The sequence below is a fragment of the Halichoerus grypus genome, chromosome 15, assembly GCF_964656455.1.
Source record: "Halichoerus grypus chromosome 15, mHalGry1.hap1.1, whole genome shotgun sequence".
Classification (NCBI taxonomy): Eukaryota; Metazoa; Chordata; class Mammalia; order Carnivora; family Phocidae; genus Halichoerus; species Halichoerus grypus.
Window position 1 is genome coordinate 14,011,342 of NC_135726.1, and position 24,219 is coordinate 14,035,560.

Consider the following 24,219-nt stretch of genomic DNA (forward strand, 5'->3'; position numbering starts at 1 on the left):
CGATCCTGGAGATGAGCTGGGCCAAATAACCTCCTGTCAAGATGAAAAGCGGTTCGGGGCGCCTGGGTGGCTCAGATGGTTAAGCGTCTGCCTTCGGCTCAGGTCATGATCCCAGACTCCTGGGATGGAGTCCCGCATCGGGCTCCCTGCTCGGCGGGGAGCCTGCTTCTCCCTCTGCCTCTCTCTCTCTCTGTCTCTTATGAATAAATAAATAAAATCTTAAAAAAAAAAAAAAAAAAAAAGATGAAAAGCGCTTCACCATTGTAAGGAGCCACACTCACATTTGTGGTAACGAAACACAGGAACACTTGATTAACGCAGAGATTGGCCTCACAACCTTGGTCTCGCCAACAACAGCGTGCTATCATGGCAAAATCGGGCAAGCATATCACAGAGAGCTTGAAAGGGTGGAGAATGAGAAGCTGGGAATCAAAAATTTATTACCCTGATATACTGGGTTCTTTCAATACCCAGTATTTGAGGAAGGTGATCTTTTTTTTTCTTATAACAGAGAAATATTGCAATGTGTTCTGTTTTATGAAGAACCCATAGATGCTTCATATTTTAATAAGAATGTATTCGCGACTTTTTAAAGTGGAACAAAATTTTTGCTCAGACTGCGACATTGTAAGGTCCTCGAGAATTCAATGAACTAAGAATAAATGCTGGACACAACCACCATGAAAAACGTACATTGAAAGAAAAATCCCGCACCCAACTTTATGCACACAATTCTCATCGTGTACTCCTGAGGACGCAAACCGACACAACAGCCTCTTCACCCTTCACCTTCTCATCTTCCTACACCAATATCCTATTTTCCCCCTTTGCTTTTGCAGTCTTCCCTCATAAGCCCAAGTGCCGAATGGGTTTGGGGTGCACATGAGGAAAATGGAGTTTACTGCTACACTTTCTCCCACATTCCATCCAAGTCAAGAAATGAAGGCGACACCAGGCACAGCAATAACTACCAGAGTGGGATGTATATGAAAGTCATTCCAGATGAACAGTTTCTCACTCTAATCAGTATCATGAAAATCAATATATAATCAATACCATCAAAATCCCTACATGCATCCTCTGCGTTATCACTCACAGACTCTGTGACAATAAACCTTCTTAAGCACATTCCCCCCACGCCCCCATCCCCAGTTTTTCTTTTCATTTAACCACACCCTTAAGTAAACCTTGGGGCATAATGTCCTTGATCTGCCCTGGAGACAGGACTAGGACATACAGCTATTCTTAAGCATTTTCCTCTTGGGTGGTTCCCCCTTAATAAACCATTTCTTGTCAAGCCGGACTTGTCAGCCTTTTTCTTTGGTCTGTTGCCTCCTTCAGAGTTTGGATGTCTCTTGGCATATACCTCCCTTTCATGGCACAGACTCTTTAACCAATACTCTCACATGCTGTCCTTATGTAGAATCAGTTTCTAGATATTATGACTTTGGTGGCATGTGGCTTCATCACTTACCAGCCTGGCAAATGAAAGAATGCCCCAGGGAGCACAAGTCCACTTTTGATGAGATCCAGTTGGAGTTTCAGGACATGTAAGTACAGTTGGGGGGCTCTGGGGGCCAGGGGGGGCACGACACCTGCCGAAAGAGGAACAGACCCAGATGAGCCTCAGATTCCAAAATCAACCTTTTTAAAAAGTAAATATGAAAACCAAATTTTGCTAGCTTCTAATAGATGCAACTTAGGATATCTCCCGGATGTGATGTGTTGTTGGGGGTCCAGGAGCGAACGGTCAAGAAAGACTTCTTGAGATATCTTTGGTGCAAAAAGGTGGTTTTATTAAACATTGGGACAGGACCTGTGGGCAGAAAATGCTGCCTGGGATTGTGAGGAGTGACTGATTACATTCTTTCCAGTTGGGAAGGGCTGAGAGATAGCGGAAGTCTCTAAGGAATTTGGAAGCAAGGTTTCCTGGACCTTGAGGGGTCATTTTCTACTGTGTAGTAAACCTTAGTCACAAGACCCTTCAGATGGATATCACTGGGCCATATGTTTGAAGGATGATTGCTAACATATATCTTGCGGGGAGGGGAAGAGATAAAGGAAGTTTCCAAATGGATTTTTATATGTTAAAGAAGACTTGCAGGATCCTGGAAGTTGGGCTAATGTCAAGCTACGGTTGCCTTTTGGCTCTAGCAAAATATTAACACTGAGGCAGGTAAGCTTCTGGAGGAAGGTCACCCTGCTTGTCTCAAGAATTTGTCAATGGGCTGTAAGTTGTAAGGAGATTTAATTTTTTTCTATATTTCTTTTGCCTTTGTTCTCCACACCACGCCCACATATTACAGATTATTTATTTTTTCATATTATGTGTTCTTTATCACAAGGCTTCCTATTAATTTACCTAGACTTCAGTGAAGATGATGGTGATATAACAGGGCCTTGGATATTTCTCCAAGACCACAATATTATGGTGCATGATTTTGAAAATATCTCTGTAAGAAAGGTAACAGGCAAATCATTTCTCTCCTGGTTTCTGAATTAGGAAGAGATATTTCCCAGGAACAAAGCGGCCATAAAAGATTTCCCACTTCAGAATCCTACACATTACTTTCAGTGAAATATCAGGTGTTAGCTTTTGATAAACTCTGAGAAAATCTCATCATCTTTGCTACACAGACAAATCAAAGGTTGAAGCCCAAAAATATAAATACTTCAGAGGAACTGTGGTAATGAAGTAAAGCGACTGATTTTTCTATGTACAAAAGCAGAAAGATGGAAAATTTTTTCTTTCTCCTGTTCCAGAATAAAAGGAAAGGACTTTTCCTTTGTAAACACTTGTCTCAGAGCCTTACCTGGGTTGTTTTTTTCTTGACGTTTTCCCAGCTGCTTTAGATTTTGCCCAATCCACCACTAACTCCCTTCTTCCAGAGTCCCAGAGAAGATCCCGGACCCCCAGTTTCCAAGTATAAGCAAGGTGTCCTCCCTGGACACGACAGTAATTTTCTGCCTCCTCATAGCTGCAGTGAAACCTGTTAAGCTGATAACAGTTATTTTTACCATGTCGCTCTGGGATATTTAGCTCACTTCCTAGAATGATACCTGTTCTGATGGGTAACCAAAGCCAGATTCTTCCCCTGAAGAACATTTTCTCTGTGAGCTGTGAGCAAGAACAGTGTGGGGGCTCAGCAGCTGCCTGGTCCTTTAAATATATTCTTGGTGGGTTTGTCATATTTATTAGTATCATTCTTTTAGGAATAGGGACTAATTTGTCAAGGAGATAAAAGGCTTTGTGTTTTCCTGTTTTTGTTTTTAAGAACCCAGGTGGAGTCCCTATAAGCTGAAAACAAACAGCAAAGATCAATAAAGCAATGGGCATTTACAGGGCACCACCACCTGTGTCTACACAACCGGCTGTGCGTTCAGCTTTAGAATAGATCTTTATTTGCTAAGCCTAGGCTACAAAGGAGTAGAAGATGACGAATATCTAAGTCAGTGCTGCTAAAAATTGAGAAATGTATTGTGCGTGTGTGTGTGTGTTTAAAGGAAACCATTCTTACAGACCCCCAGGACATATTTAAATTATTGTATTCTGTTTTTTAAATACATTCAAACATAAAACTAGGGATGAACTATATGCTAAAGCTCTTACACAATCATAAACCAAAAATCAAATATCAAAACCAAAAAATAAGTATCTGACGAAAGAATACAAATTAAATACAAACAGAACTGAAAATCAATGAAATGAAAACGTGCTGCACTAAATAGCTATCTGACAGATAAACATGGTACTAGCTTATGACCACACAGGTTGTTTTGATTTGGCATGCACACTACTTCGTGCTGTAGGGAAAATCCATTCTCTCACTACTTTTATGTAACTTGCTGAAAAACCTTTGTTTATACAGCATGTCATTTATCCTTCACCTGCAGGACATCCATCGTTTATTTCAGCCACTTTTCTTTCTTGGTACCAAAATATGATAATGAATACAAATAAATGTGGGCACTGAAATAGCTTGGTAGGTTTCAGGGTTCAGTTGGTTGTCCAAATGGCCCAAATGATGCCTATATTACTTTTAAAAATCATTACAGAAACACACCAGTATCAAATATGCTCTTAAGTGTCTATGCCAAGAATACACTCCCTCAGTTTGAAAAACACTGCAGTAATCAAATGAAAGATAAATATGGCATGTTCCCTACTTTCAAAACGTTTACAGTCTAGTTAAGGGAAAAAAGACCTAACAATTGTAGTTAATAAATACAGTGCCACTGGACAGGTACAGCATACATCTATGAAGGCTCAGATGAGGAAGAAGTTACTTCCAGCACTTGGCCATATTGAGATGGAGGAAACAGTCATCCTGGCAGGAGTCAATGTGAGTAAATGCATACAAGTGGAAAGTATTTATAAAGAGAAATAATTCTGGGGGGGGTGGGCACTTGGGGGGCGGTAGTGGGAACTGAAACTAGAAAGCTGAAATGTCTTGAAATGCCAGGAAAAAGAGTATCCAATTAATTTGGAAGGTTTCTAAATAGGAGTCCAAGTCTTCGCCTCAATGGAACCGTTCGGGTGCAGGAGTTCGCCACAAAGTCTAGATTTCCCAACACCTTCATTAACACACATACTTACGTACATACACACGTTTTAGGCATTTTTAAGTGAAACCTGATGCGATGGAATCTTCTCTGAGGTCAACTCGGGCATCTTACACAGTGCGGTAATTCATTCCAACCCTTTTTAGGGTGTCTGATATATACTCTCAATACATGGTTTACCGAGAGCACAAGCATATCAAATGTTCTGCTTAAATGATCAAGATATTGGTGAGACTGTTGCTTAGAACTGAAGATCTACATATGCGATGTCTCTCCCCCACGTCGCTGGACCAGAGAGCTGGGGCGCACACCACCCGACGCCAGCGCCCCGCAGCTCCGCACAGCGCAGCAGCGGAGCCCAGAGCCTGGGGCGGAAGGGGCGTGGCCGCCGTGATTGCGCGCGCCGGCGTCCAGACACACCCTCGGGGCGGAGCGAGGCCTTTTCCGCCGCGGGAGGCCCGCCCCACCCTCCTGCCCCGCGATTGGCGAAGTGGCAGCTGCAGGGGCGGTGATTGGAGGGCTCACCTCCATCTCCTCCAATGGAAATGAGCCAGAGGCGGGTCTAGTGGCGGAAGGAGCATGGCGTGGAGACAGCTCAAAGTGAGTTCAGAAAGTGGGCTGTGCGGCTGCGAGTAGTGTGGGCCAGGTGGGGGCTAGAGGAGAATAGTGGGCTAACCTGGGCGAGGTGTGGACGGGATTCGGCTCCGAGGTCGTGGGCTCCCTGGGCACGACTGTGCGTGGGCGGAGGCACCTGCAGATGCGTGCGTGTGCATTAACACGTGTAACGGCACGTTCCAGTCTGGATAGATGCAGGTCTTTGCCAACGCACGTGGGCTGACTTTTATTGAGCCTGGCACACGGGCGTTTAATGAACACATGACCGCCTAACATCGTGTGCTGGATCCAACGTGCAGTGAAATTACACTAAGACATGGCCTCAACCCTTCTAGATGAAATTTTAGGGCAGGGGCTTGTGTAACCGCGTCCAGATACTTGTTGATTGACATTAAGGGGCGTTCCTACAATCCGCTGGAGACTAGAAGCAAGACAATAAATACTTGCTCTATATTTAACAGCTGGGAGTGATCCTCAAGGGCAGATCTGATCACGTCACTAACTTGTGTAGGGAGCAAAACTCAAATATTTATTCTGGCCAGGGTCCCTGCCTATCTCCCCAGCTCCTTTTTAAGCCGTGCTTTTCCTCATTCCTTGGTTTCCAACAGGTCTTTCTTCTTTCCCTCTTCCTTGGGTGCATCTCTTTACCCTCTGCCCCTGAGAGCGCCTTTACACTTTTTCCTGCCCCCCACTGCGTCCACTTAACTCCTATTTATCCTTTGGATGTCAGCTTTAAGTCACTTCCTCAAGGAAGCCTTCCTCTACCTCTGAGATTGGTTTGGGTTCTGTTATTACCCTATACATTTTTTTCTTCATGGCAGTCCTCACAGTTACATATTTGCGTGATCACTGACTAGTGACTGTCTCCTCCTGAGAGGCAGGGACCCTGCTTAGCCCACCTCAGAGTGCTCTATCACTGTTGGGCAGATGACTGAATGAATGACTGAATGAATGAATGACTCATCACCTGGCAGTGATAACTAGAGAAAAGCATTATGAAGCACATTTTGAACAGGATAGTGATTCTTGACTCAATAAGACCTGATGCTCCTTTTTAAAAAAATATTTTGCAACTGCTTTTATTATCCTGAAGTAGAATTTATATATAATGTAATCTGTCTTTGTATAATTTTAAAAGTTCAACTAATGTCCTAACTGGAATATAAAAGAGAAATTAAAGGAATTTATAATAAAATAACATGCATTTCAGCATGTAAATGTTACAGCATGATTCACTTAGTGAGATATAGTCAGGTGTTTAAGCCTCTGTTTAGAAATTCTAGAGCCTCAGGGATGCCTGGGTGGCTCAGTCGGTTGAGCATCTGCCTTCGGCTCAGGTCATGATCCCAGGGTCCTGGGATCTAGCCCCGCATTGGGCTCCCTGATCAATGGGGAGCCTGCTTCTCCCTCTGCCTGCCGCTCCCCCTGCTTGTGCTCAAGCTCTCTTTGACAAATAAATAAAATCTTAAAAAAAAAGAAATTCTAGCGCCTGGGGTATGTTTTATTGTCAAACACCCAAGCAAAGCACTGTGCCATTCCTGAGATCTCTGAAATGGGGAACAATCTTGGTAATGTTCTGTGCAAAATAGTGCAATTGTCCCTCAGTTTAGAGGGAATTGCATTCCTGGAAAAGTCAATGTATATGAAAACTGTGCAGGAGATAGTTTGTGTTTATGTGGTGGAATATAGGCTCAGATAATATAAATAGATACATACTGAGTGTAAGATGTTCAAAAGTCATACAGGACAGGGACAATTCATCTGTCAGATAGCCTAAAACAATGCAGGATGTCTGCCTTTACTGAGTCCTGCCCACTAAATCTCTTAGCATTCCTCCAAAATACCTACCACAGGTCCCCTAGGAGGCAGTAGTGCCTCTCTTGAAACCTCTGGCCTGGAGTCCTTCAGGGCACGATGACTGTCAGAAGTGTGCATACAGCCGCTGAAAGCAGAGGCCAATGTGTGAGCAGAACTAGAAATGAAGGAGGCCAGTGTTAGCAGAAGGCTAGGGACATTGCTTCACGTGACGTCATTATGTCCTGTGTGCATGGGTGTAGAGGGCGCAGAGAAGTTACTGCAGTCTGGCCTGGAAGGAATCTCAGTGGGCCTTTCCCCCCCCCAAGAAGCGGGCCCAGGATGCTGTGGTCATCCTGGGGGGTGGAGGACTTCTCTTCGCTTCCTACCTGACAGCTACGGGGGATGAGCATTTCTACGCTGAACACCTGATGCCGGCCATGCAGAGGCTTCTGGACCCTGAGGCAGCCCACAGGCTGGCCGTTCGCATCACCTCCCTGGGGCTCCTTCCTCGGGCCACGTTTCAAGACCCTGACATGCTGGTAGGTGCTCTCGGAACACCTCCTGATTAACAGGCTCTGTAGGTAGTTCTGACCTAGACGTGCTGCGGCCTGCCCTTGGACAAACACCGGGATAGCCTGGGTACCTCTGGTTTTGTTTCCTTCTTCCTAGGAAGTGAGAGTCCTGGGCCATAAATTCCGAAATCCGGTCGGAATTGCTGCAGGATTTGATAAGCATGGGGAAGCTGTGGATGGACTTTACAAGATGGGCTTTGGTTTTGTTGAGATTGGCAGTGTGACTCCGAAACCTCAGGAAGGAAACCCCAGACCCAGAGTCTTCCGCCTCCCTGAGGACCAAGCTGTCATTAACAGGTAGATGAAGAGCCCGCAGGTAACAGGGGAGGCCTTCTTCCCAGCAGGGCACTCAGTGATGTAAGATCTGCCGGGTTTTTTTGTCCTACGGTGTGGACATTTTTCTGCTATTTGGAATGTTCGGGAACCATGTTGAGCATCTCCTGTGTGCAGGCATAAAAGCGGGTTGTGGTATTCTAGTTTAACGCATATACACGCTGAGGCTCAGAGAGCTACATGACTTACCTACAATCATGGCATCATAAGCGAGAGAGCTTGGGTACGGATTTAGACTTAAATTTGACTTTAGAGCTTGTGCTTTTTCCACATTGTTACTCCAGTGCCCTTGCCCAGCACTGTCCAGTAGAAACAGAATGTGAGCTCTGTGTGTAAATTAAAATATTCGTGTAGCCACAGTAAGATAGGAAAAAGAAATGGGTGAAATTGATTTTAATAACATAGTCTATTTAATTATTGTTTATGATTATTATATTTAACTATAAATACTTCATGTATTCTAAATGTCATTTTAACATATAATCAAAATAAAAACGATTAATTAGCTATTTATGTTTTACTCATACTAAGTCTTCAGAATCCAGGGTGCACGTGACTTGGAGCACACTGGACTGGCCCATTTCAGGTGCTCAGCGGCACATGTCGCTAGCAGTTTTTGAATTGGACGGTGTAGCCCTGGCCTTTAGTAAACTGAAAAATTTAATAATCCACATGTACAGCTGCTTTTAGTAAGAGAGAGCCTTCTAGATCGTGTAAAGCCCTTCTCTTTGTAATCCCTAGGCAATATTCACTGCAGCAAACCCAGAAAATGAAAAAGTTCCTACTTTTTGGTAACGGAGGTTTGAGAACCTCCTTGGGAGATTCTGATAGGCACCTTTGGGCCCAGTGATGGCCTTCTGGAAGACTGCCTTCTGGGAATTTTATTTGGCCACACATCCTGCTTTATCGTGCTTGTTTCAGGGAAATTTTCCAGCATTGGAAATGAAGTTATTGATCTTTCTGCTGCATTGCAGGCTGGGATTGGTATCTTCAGAATTTCCAGGCAAAACAGATTTAGGATTTGGCTTCCCCAAGTAACTGCAGGTACCAGGACAACGGTACTCAGCAGAATCTGTAGGCGAGAAGTGGTTGAGGGAGGAGAGCCTGTGTGTTCAGCCTCCTTGCTCTGGGAGGCACGGAGTGGGTGCCCAGTAAACACCTGCTGAATGAATGGAATAATTATATTAAGTCCACAAAAACAGGTGCCGATGTATCTGTTTGGTGGTTTTGGCTGCAAGTAACAAAGCAGCTTAGCCAATAGGCGTTGGTTATTATTTCTTCTCCGGGAGGGCGTTAGTGGAACGCCGGCAGGAGGTGGAAGATGGGGTGGTCAGAGAAGCCACTCCGGGTGGGAGGAGTACGTGAGTAAGGAGTGGGGGCCGATCCAGACAGGTCTGGGGCAGCTATGTGGCGTGTCTGGGCTGTTGCCAGTGCTAGGTACCTGAGCAGCTTGTTTACAAATTTAAATCTTTCCCTCTATGTTTGATGGTGTTCTGGCAAGTTCTCTAGGAGTTCCAGGGCTGTTTAGACTTTGGAAGTCTAAGAACTGACTCTGATTTTTTTTTTCTGTTTCTAAAAGTCAGAAGTATAGTGGAAATGACCATGAAGCCATCTCTCCAAAGTCTCTGCCTTTGGCTGAGGGCTCTAACCTTGTCCCCTCCCTACCCACTTCTGTGCTACAGATACGGATTTAACAGTCACGGACTCTCGGTGGTGGAACACAGGTTGCGGGCCAGACAGGAGAAACAGGCCAGGCTCACAGAAGGTAAAGCGGGGGTGCTCTAGAGGGGCTTTCTTCATTTATTGGAAGGAAACCTGTGGGAGAAACGTCAGGAACATTCCTAGTGAAATAAACCTGACTGAGTAATAGGAAAAAAACCACTGTGGAACTCGGGAATTTTCCTGGCTTTACCACAGCCACCGAGATTTTAACTGAATTTCACAATTTAGCAAAGACTCGCTTAGTTTCTGCCTCGTTATATAACCTGGGTTATATCATAACTGGGGCAGCTTGGAAGTGAGAACAGAGCGGCTCCTCAGTGGTCACATGGGTGGTTGAGATGTGAGCGGGCCTGGAGCGCCATCTTCCTGTCTTGCTTTGTTGTCCTTTTGTGTGTATGTAAATAATGCATGTTAATTACAGAAGCATTAGTAAGTACAGCGAAGCATAAAGAAGACAATTAAAATTACTCATACTCCTTCCTACTCAGGGAGAGCTGATCTTGGCATTTGGGAAAATACCCATCATGACTTGCTCAGAAACACCATGCATGTCGGGAGGCTACCTTCAGGGATGCTGCCGAATGTTCTCTGGGGGCTCTGCTTTGCTGCCCCTCAGGCTGCACATAAGTGCTTGTTGCACTGTTTTGTCCTCACCACGCCTTCCCAGTTGCCCTCTGAGATTGTGTGGGGCTGTGCCATTTTCCTCATTGGGTCCCTCTGGACCTCTTTCCAGGAGTTTAGTCTCATTAAATGGCTTGGTAGTGAGAGGAGAAAAACCTGTGGACATGAGCTTCACTCGAGGAAGTGAGGTTGAAAGGGCCGAGTCAGTCGGCAATCTCTGATTTTAGGAGGAAGTGACCTTGTTTGGAAATCCCAGGCTTTGGTAGAAGCAGACCTTGAGTACTATAGACCTTCCCATTTGGGAAACTTTGAGTCTTATAATAGGACCTCCATGGCTTGTGATACTCTCCTGCCTTCTTGCCTTCCTTTCTTTTTTTTTTAAATCCTTTCCTTCTTTGTTCCCAGTGCAAGCTTTCTCCCCTGTTCTCCCTTGCCCATCCTCTCACCCCACTCCAACACGCACATTGATTGGAGTGAAGCAGAATCTTAGAGCAGAGTTCTGCACATGTTGTTTTCCAGCAGCTAGAAGACTTGAAGACAGCTTATTGTGAGCACAATAAGGAACATAATTGACAAAAGCTTTGGTGTCCTTTGAGGACAGAGTAATTCAGAAATTTCTAACTTCAAAGTCTTGGCCCTTTGGGCAGCTAACTGCTGATGGAAGACCCATTAGCTGCATGAAAGGGATGCTCTTTTTAAAGCCAGCTTACCCGTGAGGGAAGAATCAGTTTACAGATGGCTTGGCCTGGTGGAGGCTGGACTTGGGAAGCTTGGAGGCCTTGTGGAGCTTTTGTCTAATTGGGCGCTAACCCCCTCTTCACCTCCCCCCAGGGAATATTTACTTTCAAGCTGGTGGTTAAAAGGGTGACCAGTTTAGGGTATGAGGAGGTGGTTAGCAACACTAGATGCTGCTCTTTGATCCCACCGACCTGACACACGTTTTGGGGGCTCACTTGCTGTTCCAGGTCTTTTCCCAACCACCAGCTGCAAGAAAGCAGCCAGCAGCACTGACATACCAGTGAGCTTTGCAGAGAGCGCGGTAGCTTAGAAGTCAAGTACAGACAACCTCTTTCTTTCACGCATAGCATGTTTCTGAAATGTATTTTTCTAAAAGAGCCCTACCTTTTTATGGCTAGTATTTGCACTCCTAATTTCACCGTTTTCCACTAAATTTTTAAAAAAGAAAAAGGGCACAATGCAGTAAAACATCCTAGTAGTTGCCCCGGCACTGCTGCGCAAGGATGGTGAGCTCCTCTCGGTGAGCAGGCAGCCGGGCCAGCAGCTTTCGTGGTGTTGGTCCCTCCGACCGGGAAGGTCCCGTGCGGAGGTGCGCGGGGCATCCTGAGCATGCTGCACGGGAAATGGCGTTTGGGGACAAAACCTTGACGAGCGATCTTCACAGAGGGGCTGCCACTGGGAATAAACCTGGGGAAGAATAAGACCTCGGTGGACGCTGCTGCGGACTACGCGGAGGGGGTTCGCGTCCTGGGCCCCTTGGCTGACTACCTGGTAGTGAACGTGTCCAGCCCCAACACCGCTGGGCTGCGGAGCCTTCAGGGAAAGGCGGAGCTGCGCCACCTGCTGACCAAGGTAGGCAATTACATGTCCGGGCTCCGTTCGCCAGCCTGTCCGGTTCTTTCTCTCCAGGGAAGGAAGCTTCAGCGTCACTGTCGAGGAGCTGTCCTTAGCACCTGGACCGATAGGACCCCCTGCTATACTCGTAATCCCCTATCGTAACCCTGGTTACGCTCAACAGTGATTAATGGCTCAGTCACCTGTCCCTGCTGTTAAACCAGAAGGTCTGAGAGAGCAGGGGGCTGGGTCTCGCTGTCCCTAGCAGTGAGCACACTGAATGAATGAATTGGATGACTCTTTATCAAATAGTACTTGTGACAGTATTTCCTTGTTATCTCCTTTAGGAAAAAAGTCTAAATAAACCTTCATATATTAGCTAATACCAATGACAACATTAGGGACTTAATCTTGGGGATCCCTTGGTTCAAGATAATCAGACCCATCTTGGTGGGGTCTGTGGCATAACTGAGAGCTCTATTTCTGGAAAAGGAGATGTTGCTGTGCTTACGTGTGAGAACACGCTGATCTGCGGCTGCAGGTCAGGGGCACTGGGGGCTGTGGCCTCAGGGGTCCCCATCTCTGGCCACGTGTTGCTCTAGGTGCTGCAGGAGAGGGACGCCCTGAAGGGAGCACGCAAGCCAGCCGTGCTGGTGAAGATTGCACCCGACCTCACAGCCCAGGACAAGGAGGATATCGCCAATGTGGTGAGAGAGGTGCGAGTCAGGCTGGGCCGTGGGACGCCCCTCACTGCCAGGTTGTGGGGGGGGCATCTGGCCAGCTGGACTAGCCCATGGCTTCCTTTCTGTGACAGTGAGAGCTGGTTTGGTGTCTGTCATGATGTAACTCATCACAGAATACAAAGCGAATGTTGGGATGCGTCATTTTCCTGTACTTCTTCCCTCCCCTCTTTGCTCACATTCATCCAGCAAGGGCTCTAAGGCTAGTGCTTGCATCCTGGGTCAGACTAGAGTATTCTGTCCCTCTCTCCAGTCTGACCCCAGGTCCTGGTGTTGTAGGAGAGTAGTGGAAACACAGACTGAACCTGGAAGTCCTGGGTTCAAATCCTCTTCCACCACTTACTACCTAGGGACCTTGGGCAGGACTAAAGAGAGTGGCTCTAAGGATTAAACCCTGTCCTAGTGGAACCTTATGGGTAGTCGATATGTGATGGCTGCTCTGGTTATGTTGAGGCTCATCCAGACACCTGTTCTAGAAGCACAGTGAGCTCTGTTACGGCTCTTGCTTCCAGGGGCTGTAGTGTGGGTACCTGGCCCGGCTCCTGGCTCAGACCCTCAGGGAAGCTTCTCCAGCTCTATCTGTGCCTTGACTGGAGAGCTCTTTCTCTGTCTCACACTGCAGTTGGGCATCGATGGATTGATTATCACCAACACCACAGTGAGCCGCCCTGCCAGCCTCCAGGGTGCCCTGCGCTCTGAAATAGGAGGGCTGAGTGGGAAGCCCCTCCGGGACTTATCAACCCAAACCATCCGGGAGATGTATGCACTCACCAAAGGCAAGAATTTGGTCCCTGTGTCTTCACATTTGCGTGCGGCTTGTCGGGCTCTGGGGTTTGATCCGAATCAGCGTTCCCTGAACTGCTGCATTCACCAGGGGCCGGAGGGCGGAAGGCCAGCTGAGGTGCTCGCGTTTCCTGCCCTTCCTCACGCTGTTGCATGTGTTCCGGTGCAGGCGGAGTCCCCATCATTGGGGTCGGCGGGGTCAGCAGTGGGCAGGACGCGCTGGAGAAGATCCGGGCGGGGGCCTCCCTGGTGCAGCTGTACACGGCCCTCACCTACCGTGGACCGCCCGTGGTGGGCAGGGTCAAGCGGGAGCTGGAGGCCCTTTTGAAGTGAGTGGGGCCACGGGTGGCTTGAAACCGGAGACGTTCAGGTGGTATCAATTCAGAATGACTCAAGTGAAGGAGACGCTATTCACCTGTCTCTACTTATTCCTCATTCAGAAAGGATTCAAAAACACAGGCAGACTGACAAAGGACAAACAGGGCCAAGGAATTCAAGATTAACTTCCAAGACGGTGGTGTTTATTGGCCTGAGGAGTTCGGGCAGCATTCCTGTTGAGTAGCATTGGCTTGAGGTCAGGGAGCTGTTAATACTTGACGTTGGTTCCCTTCCCAGCGTGAAGACCTAGGTGGAGGCACGAAGCATGCTACGGGGGAGACAGGCAGGTGCAGTTATGGCGCTGACAGCCTAGGTGAACGTGGGCTTCCAGCGAGAGCAGGGCCTGTCCTTCACCATTTGCTGAAATTGCTTTGTTTTCCCTTTTTTCCAGGGAGCAGGGTTTTACCAGAATCACAGATGCCATTGGAGCAGATCATCGGAGGTGAGGACGTTGTTGGTGGCAAGCCTGATCTGGAATCTTCTAAAGCAGGCGGGCCTTTGTGGCTGAATTGAGAGAGGAGAGCGACATTCCCCAACCCACAAGAGCCCTTCCTCCGGCCTGACTTTTGTCAAAGCCAATCATGAGTGTCACCGGAATCAATACACGGCTTTCTTTAATCGCTTGTCGGACCATAAAGTGCATTCATGATTCTTTCTAGACTCAAATCTCTTTAATAGTGCAAGGACATTAAAATACTTGAGGGAAATATGAAGCCATTTAAAACCTGGATTTAAATCCCAGCCCTTTCTGGAAGGCCCCCGGGCTTTGCCCCGATGCTGCAGGTCCTCGCAGGCCTGTGCTGCCTTGGATCTGCACCGGGCTCCCGATGAGCTTGACTCTCTTTCATTCTGTCTTCACTTTTATTTATTTAAAGTTTTCACTTTATTTTGAAAATATTTCAAACAGACAAAGTCGCAAGAATCGGGCTCGTGGGTGGCCATCCTCTGTCTTCACATCGTCTTCCTTCTGTGAGTCCGGGTCCTCATCTTTTCTTATAAGGATGCCAGTCATGTCGGAGTGGGCCCCACCCCGATGGCCTCAATTTCATTTGATTCCCTTGGTAAAGATAGGATCTGGAAGGACCCTCTCTGCAAATAAGGGCACGTTCTGAAGTTCAAGGGTTTAGGATTTAACATAGCAATTTTGGGGAGACACAATTCAACCCATCACAGGAAAATGTGCTTGCTGTCCCCTTTGTTTATTATCTGTGACTTGGAGTGCCATCGGGCAGACAGGGTTCTCAAGGTGCTTGAAGACAATAGACAAGATGCTAAAGAGGTGTACTGTTAACTAAAGAGATCGAGCAACACCGGTCTTTTTAATACCGAAAAGCAAATGGCAGAGAGAAGCTGGAAACCTTGTCTGGGCAGTGCTGTTGGGGTCTGGCGTGCCCTCACAGCCGGCAGAAACTCCCTTTGTTCCCATCACCTCAATACGGATTTTATTCTAAATTCGATTTCTCGGAAGCTCTGCGAGAGGCCCAGGATGGTAACGGCGCTGATGTGTCCCGTTGCCTCATGGCTGAATCTTGGCCTAGCCCCGCCCTCCTGTATCTGCTCACTCTCTGTCACGAAACCCTCAGCCAGCCTCCTGCTCTCCTTTTCAAAGACCTTTCTCTTGTTTTTTGCTTTTTAAAAAATAGCCCCCAAATATAAAAGTTGTGGACCTCTTTTCCCCCTTAAATAACTGTTTCCCAGAGGTAATCACAGGTAACTTTTGAATCTTTCTAAATTTTTCCAGATATTTTTCTTTTTATATACAAACACATGTGTCCATAGCTATCTTTTTTCTCTCTCTGCGCACACATGTATAGAATAATTTTAGGAAAATAATACAAAGAACTGTTTTTTAATACCAAGTCATATGAGAGTAAATTGCTGGTCTGGTGCTCCATCATCCTGAATATTGTAGTGTGGATTTCTTGCAAACAAGTACATTCTGCTACACAACCACAACACAGCTATCAAAAATCAGGAGATGAGCACTGACATGTCACTTCGTCTACGGGCTGTGTGGTAGGCAGCATTTCTGAAATGTCTCCCCCTGGTTCCCGATGCCGTGTCCTAATCTCTGGAACCTAGCAACATGATGAGATATCCCTCCCATCACTGTTAAGTTGCGTGGCTTAACGTTGGAGCCGCCTTGAAGATAGATTATTCAGGTGGGTCCAGTCTAATCACATGAGCCCCGTTAAAAGCAAGCGTTTTTTCTGGGGGAAGAAGACATTAGATAGATTTGAAGCATTGGAAGGGATCAAAGTGTTGCTGTTTTGAAGACTGAGGTGGGGGACATGAGAAGGAAGGCATTGGCCCCTGGCTGGTAACCAGCAAGGGAATGGATCTCAGACCACAAAGACCTGGATCTTGCCAAAGACTTGAGTGAGCTTAGAAGCAGATTATTTCCAAAGTGTCTGAGTAAGAACCCAACCTGTCCAACACCTTGATCCTGGTCTTGTGATACCTTGAACATAAAACCCAGTGGATAGGACGCCTGGGAGGCTCAGTCAGTTAAGCGTTGGACTCCTGATCTCAGCTCAGGTCATGATCTCTGGGTCCTGGGATTGAGCCCTGCAGTGGGCCCCATGCTCAGTGGGGAGTTTGCTTGAAGACTTCTTTCCCTCTGCCCCTCCTTCTGCTTGCAGGCTCTCTCTAAAATAAATAAATCTTAAAGAAAAAAAAAAAGACCCAGCTGAGCCTCAACTGCTGATACAGAACTGTGAGCTGGGGCGCCTGGGTGGCTCAGTCAGTTGAGCCTCCGACTCTTGGTTCCGGCTCAGGTTATGATCTCAGGATGGTGAGATCAAGCCCCGTGTCAGTCTCTGTGCTCAGTGGGGAGTCAGCCTGGGGATTCTCCCCCTCTGCCCCTGCCCCACTCACATTCTCTCTCTCTCAAAAAATAAATCTAAAAAAAAAAAAAAAAAAGGAACCGTGAGCTAATAGTGACTCTTTCAAACCGCTGAGTTTGTAGACTATGCTGCACACAAGGGAAAACTCGCACGAGGGAAGGGATCAGGAAGGGTTACCCTTTGGAAGGTTCTCTGTTGGAGACTGACAGTCTGTCTCTTAGCACAGTTCCAACAGGCTGCTCTTTCTCCCTCGAGGACCAGAGTCAGTAGTTGGCTTGTGTTCAGGGGCCATGTGGGATAAGGAGTACCAATTCTTCTTAATTCTCAAAATGATGCCCAGAGCCCAGAGAAGTCCACAGTGCTAGGAGACACAGATGATGCCCAGGTAGCCCTTTGGGGCCCAGGATTGTTGAGTGGAATCACCATTAGCAGAGTTGCTAATACCATTTGCTAATACATTGTTCACTCTTATGTTTTGTGTTCTGTGCATAATTGGCCTGGCCAATTTCCCAGTAGTTAAATATAAGCAGTCAATAAGTTAAATCGTATTCTGCAACTTGCTTTTTTCACGTACCATCATGGAATTTTTCAGGGTTCTTCTCTTAGATCTACCGTGCGTTTTCTGACAGAACTGTGGTTTTCCACCGCATAGATGCACCAACGATTACTGATGGCTGGGCGTGTGTAGGCTGTCTTCACTGCTTCCATCACAGGCTGTGCTGTAGTGAGTCTCTTGGTCTCTGTATCTCTTGCTCTTCTGGTAGAATTTCTGTAAAATTGACTCCCAGAAGTGTTATTGCTTGGGCAAAGGTTATAGGCACTTAAATTGTTGGTAGTTAACTGCTAAATTGTCATTAGAGAGAGGTATGCCAATTTATACTTTCTCTCCAACTTGGGTAGGGAGGGTCCCCTTTCCTCTTATGTGGCCCCACATGGGAATTTCCAAGTATGGGTCAGGAATAAGCTGTTCTTCCTTCTCTACTTTCTCCCTGGGAATAGCTTACATTATGACTCTTCCTTGTGGAAAAAGAGAACAGGAACTGTCGCTTTAGCAAGCCACATTGGGCTGCAGCCAGAGTGACTGCCACATCCATTTCTCTCTGTGTGTGTGTGTGTGTGTGTGTGTGTGTGAGAGAGAGAGAGAGAGAGAGAGAGAGAGAGAGAGAGAGAGAGAGGCTTCCACTAAGACCCCAGGGAAGGAAAACAGACGGGGAATAGTCTTCCCTGGGTTCTCCCATTCTTACCTGTTCAGGTCAGCCTCCTGCTGGTGGAGCCGACAAGTGGGCACAGCGCTGTATCCGAAGGGGCTGGGGTTCCTTCCGACAGTGGTTTCCCTTGAAGGGGTAGGTCCATCAAGTCACAGCCACTGTTTTGGAAAATAGCCATTTCTCTGCCGACCTTCTGATAGGCTGCTCTGGGTCAGGTTCTGTAGCCAATACTTTTTGTCCAGTTATCCATGAGGACGGGAGCAGGAAAACATCCCATCAGAATGGTGTTCTCAAGGTCAAGCAGGCGACTGAGACACAGAGCTGAGATGATTTGCTCACCTTCATTTCAGGGCCAATGATGTGACTCGGATAGCTCAGGAGGTCATTGGTGGTGTTCAATCAGTGCCTCTTGGCAGGAAAATCAAGTGTGCAGGACACTGGGGGCCCTTCAGCTCTGCTCTCAGTGGCAGATGGGAAGGCATAGGCCCCATCTCGAAAGAGACTGTACTCTTCTGCTCCAGGTGGCTTGCCACCCAGGAGGGCCAGCCAGCATGTCATTGGCTCAGAGAAGACAGAAATCTGCATGTTTTATGTGGCAGCTCCAGTGTTTAAAATCGGAGCTGATGCTGTACCAGTCCATCAAAACTGGGTTGTGGACCAGATATGAATTAAGATCTCCGATTTAGGTGTCTGGCCCATTCTATCCTGTGGCAGCAATTAGAAACTCCTGTGAGCCAGGAGCACCAGCGGAGGGTGGGGGGGGCAGTTTGCGAGGGTGGGAATAATACCAGGAGAATGACCACCCCAGGGAGTTCTGTTCACTCCATGACTCACTGTGGTTGGGCGGGGGGCGGGAAAGAGTGCAGACTTTGGAGTTCGACCCTGGGAGACCCACTAACCCTGCTGATGCCACATTTTTTCACCTAAAAAACCAATGGTTTGGAGGATTAAATGATATCCTAACTGCAACTTTTACAAAGATGTGTACTATGTGTCAGGCACATTAGGTACTTATTATCTGTGGGCAGTCATGTTCATTTTGTGTGCCTCAGTTTCCCAAGTGTAAAAGGAAGAGAAAGACATTATCCATCTCAAAGGGTTGGATAAGGATTAAATATAAAGTGTAGTAGAGCTTTGCACATCCTACCTGCCTAATGAACATTATTTTAAGTATTTCTCATCATCACAAAAGTCCTGTAAATAGGCATTATTATGTTTGTATTTACAAATAAACCCAGGGATTGAGAGATTAAGTAACTTCCCCAAACCAGGCAGCCAGGAATCAGCAGAATTGGGCCTCAGGGCCCAAGTATCTCCTTCTGATGTAGGGAAAGAGCCTCACAGGACCTCAGAAAAGTATTACTAGTCCTCTTTCCCTTTATTTTTCTCCTCAAAAGTTCCTCTTCTTTTGGGGCTCCTGGTTGGCTCAGTTGGTGGAGCATATGACTCTTGATCTCAGGGTCCTAAGTTTAAGCCCCATGTTGGGTATGGAGCCTATTAAGAAAAAAAGTTCATCTTCTTTTAACAGATAGACTTCCTACTATTTTAAAAAAGCTTTCAGAGATACTTGTCCTGGGCACTTGATTGGTCTGAAATAAGGTGGTAGAATGGGGTATGGTGATCAAAGCTCAGAGACCGGGAAAGGTGGGGAACCTTCTGTAGACACCTCAGTGCCAGTCAGGGTGGAGCCCGAAGCTCCAAAATGTAGCAGCTTGAAATACCAATCATTTATTATCGCACATGGTGTCTCTGGGTCAGGAATTCAGGAGCAGCTTAGTAGGGTGGTTCTGGCTCAGCGTCTTTCATGAGATGGCAACCAGGACACTTGCTGGGGCTTCAGTCAGCTGAGGCTTAACTGGGGCTGGAGGATCCACATCCAGATGATTGACTCCTGTGGCTCGGGAGTAGGTCCTGGCTGTTGGCAGGATGTGTCGGTAGATCTCTCCATAGGACTGCCCAAGGATCCTCAAACCATGACATCTGGCTTCTCCCAGAGTGAGTCATGCAAGAGAGGAATGCAAGGTGGAAGCTACAATGCCTTTTATGACACAGTACTGGAGTCATGTACTGTTACGTATGCCACTTCATTCTGTTCATTAGAATAGGGCTGCCACTTCTAGCAAAACTAACGAACACAAGCAACAGGACAGTGAATAAACGTTTAGTGTAAGTATATCCCATGCAATATTTGGGACATACTTACACTAAAAATTATTTGTTGTTTATCTGAAATTCAAATTTAATTGGGTATCATGGATTTTATCTGGCAACCCTATGTTAGAAGCAAGTCACTTAGTCCAGCCTACGCTCAAGGGGAGGGGGAAAAATGGTTACATTTTTGAAGGGAGGAAAACCAAGAATTTGTGGAGATACTTCTAAACCACTGCAAGCAGAATTTTGAAAAATTTCATTTGGTCCTGGTGTCTGTGGATAATTGCATGGGAGCCTAATGGGATGAAGAAGTTCTGGACAAGAAGGTCACCTTCCTAATAATCTTGTACATTTGTAAGTTTACAGAAAATTACACACAATATATTCTTTGGTCCTCAGACAGCCCTGTGAGGTAGGGGAAGCAGTGATCATGATCCTCATTTTACAGAGGAGGAAGCTGAAATGCTCCACAGATGTTATGAGTAGAAACGGTGGAGGGAGGACAGATTCTTCTGGTTTTAAGTCTAGCATTTGTTGTACTCTACCCAGTAGTGTCCTGATACACCACTGATGCCTTCACAGTATAAGATGATTTAATGTAGTAGATTCATTTTCTACCCTCTGCCATGTTGTTATCTCAAATGGGTGATGGCCTTCATGGATTCTTGCTGCCATGCTGTATCCTGGGTAATGGGGGAAGGTCCTTGCAGAAGCTGAGGGCCAGGATGTCATCCTCTCTCTCCACACTCATAAGCTCTGGAATCCACCCTGGCTGACTGTGGGGAGCCGACCCACTAGCAGACCCTCTGAACTGAGTGACTCATGAGTGCCCATAGGAACATCATTCCCTTTCTCCAGGTGGTAGCTAACCTCAGGTGAAAGACTGGGATAGGCAAACCAAACGGGGAATTGCTCTAGCCTAATTTTTATCATAAGAAATTTAGACATACAGAAAAGTTGAAAGAATAGTATAATAAATATCCATACCCCCTCCACTTAGGCTCAGTAATTCTTACTATCTTTTCCATGTTTTCTCTATTGATATTTTTACCTATTGATATATTGTATTTTGATGTACCATTTTGAAGGAAGTGCTAGATGCCAGGGCATTTCATTCCTAAGTATTTCATAGCTTGCATCTTCTAAAAATAAGGATATGCTCCTGTGAAACCATAACTCTATGATCATACCTAAGGAAATTAGCTATGATTCTCAAATATCATCTAACATTCAGTCCATACTCCAGTTTACCTTATTGTCTCCAAAATATCTCCCACTGTCAATCAAGCCTCGCCTATGTGGCTCTTTAGTTTTTTTTTATTTTTTTTTAAAGATTTTATTTATTTGACAGAGAGAGCGAGCGAGAGCAGGAACACAAGCAGGGGGAGTGGGAGAGGGAGAAGCAGGCTTCCAGCGGAGCAGGGAGCCCGATGTGGGGCTCGATCCCAGGACCCTGGGACCATGACCTGAGCCGAAGGCAGACGCTCAACGACTGAGCCACCCAGGCTCCCCAATGGCTCTTTAGTTTTTTAAAATCTAGAGAACAGTAACCTCTGAAGAGATCAGGTCAGTTGTCTTTTTCTTTTTTAAATTTTATTTATTTATTTTTCAGAGAGAGAGAGAGCAAGCAAGAACAAGCAGAGGGAGCGACAGGCAGAGGGAGAAGCAGGCTTCCCACTGAGCAAAGAGCCTGATGTGGGGCTCGATCCCAGGACCCTGGGATCATGACCTGAGCCGAAGGCAGACACTTAACCGACTGAGCCACCCAGGCACTCCAGGTCAGTTGTCTTATAGACAGGTCTACATTCTACGTTTATTCCCCAAATAAAGGTTATATTTCTTTTAGCCTTTGAGCTGCATTGCCTCTGGGTGTGGATATGTGACCACATCCTACTGAAAGAGATATAAATGAAAGTATTGTGTGCAACTTCTGGGAAGTCTTCTGCTTCCTGGAACATGGGTATGATGGCTGGAGCTCTGGCAGCCATTTTATACCTGAGAATCAGGGTCACTCTAGAGGCAAAAGCTGGAAAGAGCTTCTTTGAACTACCAACACCAGCTTTGTCAGCTTACTTTCCCACTTCTTTTGAGAAAATAAAACCTTGTGTGCTTAAGTCTCTGTTAACTGGGGTTTTCTTTCATATGTAGCCAAATTTAATCCCTGCTAAAGCCAGATAAAGGCCTACTGTAATCTTGTATTTGCCTGTCAGATATGTTATCCACTTTCTGCTTGGCTAAGACACATTTCAAGATTTCTCTTTCCTCCAGGTGTAGATCGCTGGTGCCAGCACCCAGTGAGAATGTGCTCAAACTTACCTAACCTCTAGTGTTGATTGAATCTTGGCAGCGAAATTTTCTGTAAGAGCCTTGTGGTTATAAATGTGAGAAATGACGTTAGTGTGGCTTGTTATGTGTAAGAGAATGGCAGGGGAGAGGTGTGTGTGCAGGAGCAGAGCAGGGATGACCTGGAACTGGCACGCAGCAGGCTTGTGAAACACAAACCTGAGCAGCAACTCAGGGGCAAGGCTCCAAAGGGCAGGGCCTTTAGGAGAGGAAATGCAGTAAGCATGCCAACTTGGCATTCTTGCCAGCCCAGGAGAGGTTTCCTGGGGGTTGAAAACTCCATTTGGGAAGTGTCCCACGGGAAACAAAAGGAGTCACAGCATGTGAAGGCAATCTGATAGCACCACTTGATCCCGGTTAATTGCTAGGGTTGACTTGGTGGGTCCAGGAACAAAGCTGTGCCTGGAGGATCAGAATGTTTCCTGGGTCAGCAAGATGCCCCCTTCCCCTCCAGGCATGGGGAAGATACATAACCTTGGTGTTGCCATTTTGGTCCTTGGTTATTTGAGAAGCTGGCCAGCCTTTTGAGCTTTGACCACTCTGCTGGATGTTGAATTTATAGTCGTATAATGAATACAGTCACATCTTCTTACATCAACAGAGCAAAAAGTATGGATTCCAAGTCTGGGAACCCCCAAAAATCATTCTGATTAGGGCAGAATTTCAACTCTATTTGAGATTCTGATATAACCAATGAAACACACACACACACACGTATGCATGCATGAGAGACAGACAGACAGAGACAGAGATGGAGAGACAGACAGAGAATAAGGTTGACCCACGTTCATTTGCTCTTTCACTTATTCATTCTCCCAACAATCATTTATTGAGATTCTGCTTCCTGCCAGTGGTGTGCTGCGTGCTGGGGATGAAGACAACTGAGTTTTCTTACCATCTCCTCTTGTCTCAGAAGAGACAAATACAAACACAACCGACAAGAATCCAGTGGGACACACTGTACAACAGTGCTTCTGAAGGAGCCCAGTGCTTCCCTAGGAGAGAGGAGAGTCACTGGGGGGCACAGCCTCAGGCAGCTGCAGTGATTTCTCTGTGTGGATACACAAATTGCATACCATTTCCTGGGGCCATAATTATGCAAATCCCTAACTTCTTGCAGCTTAAAGCAGAGTTTTAACACCATTCCTTCTAGAGAGATCTGTCATAGGACCAGAATGGATGGCTCAACTCTTTCCAGAACCTGGCTGGCACTCTGAGGACACTGTTCCCAAATGCTTTGCTAGGCAGTTTCCTTGGTGTATTTCCTAATGCGTTTTGCAGCTGTGGCCCATGTGGTCTTTGCCTGCTTCCGGGAGGTGATGCCCCCAGGGCCTGGCAGGATCGCATAGGGGTGCTGGGGAGGGGGGGTGGGAAGGCCGTGGGGCTGTGGACTGCTCATACTCAAAAGTAGCCTCCACTTTGCTGCATCAAGCTTCACCTGCTTTGAGTGTCAATGCTTTAGGGTCTTCCCTAAAAAACAGATGTGGAGCCTTCGAACTCCCTTTGGAGTTCAGTCTCTTTCTCACTTTCTCCAAGGGCTGTGAGTTTCTCTCTGTTTGAGCTCCACTCTCTTTGTCTCAAGCTTCCGATCTATTTGGCTTTCCAAGATGGGGTCAATCTAGACTTACCAGAGGCTCTAACCGAGTGTAAGTCTTTTTCTCTTGGTTCAGTCTTGCGATTCCACATTGAAGTCCTGTCCCCAGTTTTAGTCCACAGTCCCCATTGACTGGGGTTTGCTGGGGTAGCCCTTTCCCCAGTTCTGGTCTGCTGTCTCCATCAATGGAGTGTACTGACTTACTCCATGCTGGGAATTTCTGGAGGTGCATACAAGGGGATTATTGTGATTATAATAATGTTAAAAAAGAAACAACGAGCCCCAAATGGAGTCATCCTCCCCATCCCCTGCAACAGCAAACCAAGACTTAACTAGAGTTTCAACCTATTCCAGGAATGTGACCTTTGTTACAGTCAATCT

The 24,219-nt window shown here is 46.5% G+C and overlaps 2 protein-coding genes across 5 annotated transcripts in view; one reads left to right on the forward strand and one right to left on the reverse strand.

Moving 5' to 3' along the window:
• Positions 1 to 3,106, reverse strand: part of PKD1L3 (polycystin 1 like 3, transient receptor potential channel interacting) — a 59,113-nt gene extending 56,007 nt beyond the window's left edge. The window contains 4 exon segments of the mRNA XM_078063532.1: positions 1,475 to 1,595; positions 2,673 to 2,713; positions 2,814 to 2,890; positions 2,892 to 3,106. Coding sequence (XP_077919658.1) covers positions 1,475 to 1,595; positions 2,673 to 2,713; positions 2,814 to 2,890; positions 2,892 to 3,106 — 454 coding nt within the window.
• A 1,980-nt stretch (positions 3,107 to 5,086) lies between these two features.
• Positions 5,087 to 14,348, forward strand: DHODH (dihydroorotate dehydrogenase (quinone)). Of its 4 annotated transcripts, none has more exons than XM_036068632.2 (9): positions 5,087 to 5,163; positions 7,302 to 7,514; positions 7,645 to 7,844; positions 9,563 to 9,645; positions 11,626 to 11,813; positions 12,398 to 12,511; positions 13,158 to 13,311; positions 13,488 to 13,647; positions 14,088 to 14,348. In XM_036068632.2, exons 1-9 carry the CDS (start codon positions 5,143 to 5,145, stop codon positions 14,140 to 14,142), a joined length of 1,188 nt encoding a protein of 395 aa, XP_035924525.1. In that variant the 5' UTR covers positions 5,087 to 5,142; the 3' UTR covers positions 14,143 to 14,348. The 4 variants fall into 4 exon arrangements, with proteins under 4 accessions (XP_035924525.1, XP_077919632.1, XP_077919633.1 ...); XM_078063506.1 differs by having other exon boundaries at positions 5,121 to 5,163; positions 7,369 to 7,514; XM_078063505.1 differs by having other exon boundaries at positions 5,135 to 5,163; positions 7,236 to 7,514.
• The last annotated feature ends 9,871 nt before the right edge of the window (positions 14,349 to 24,219 follow it).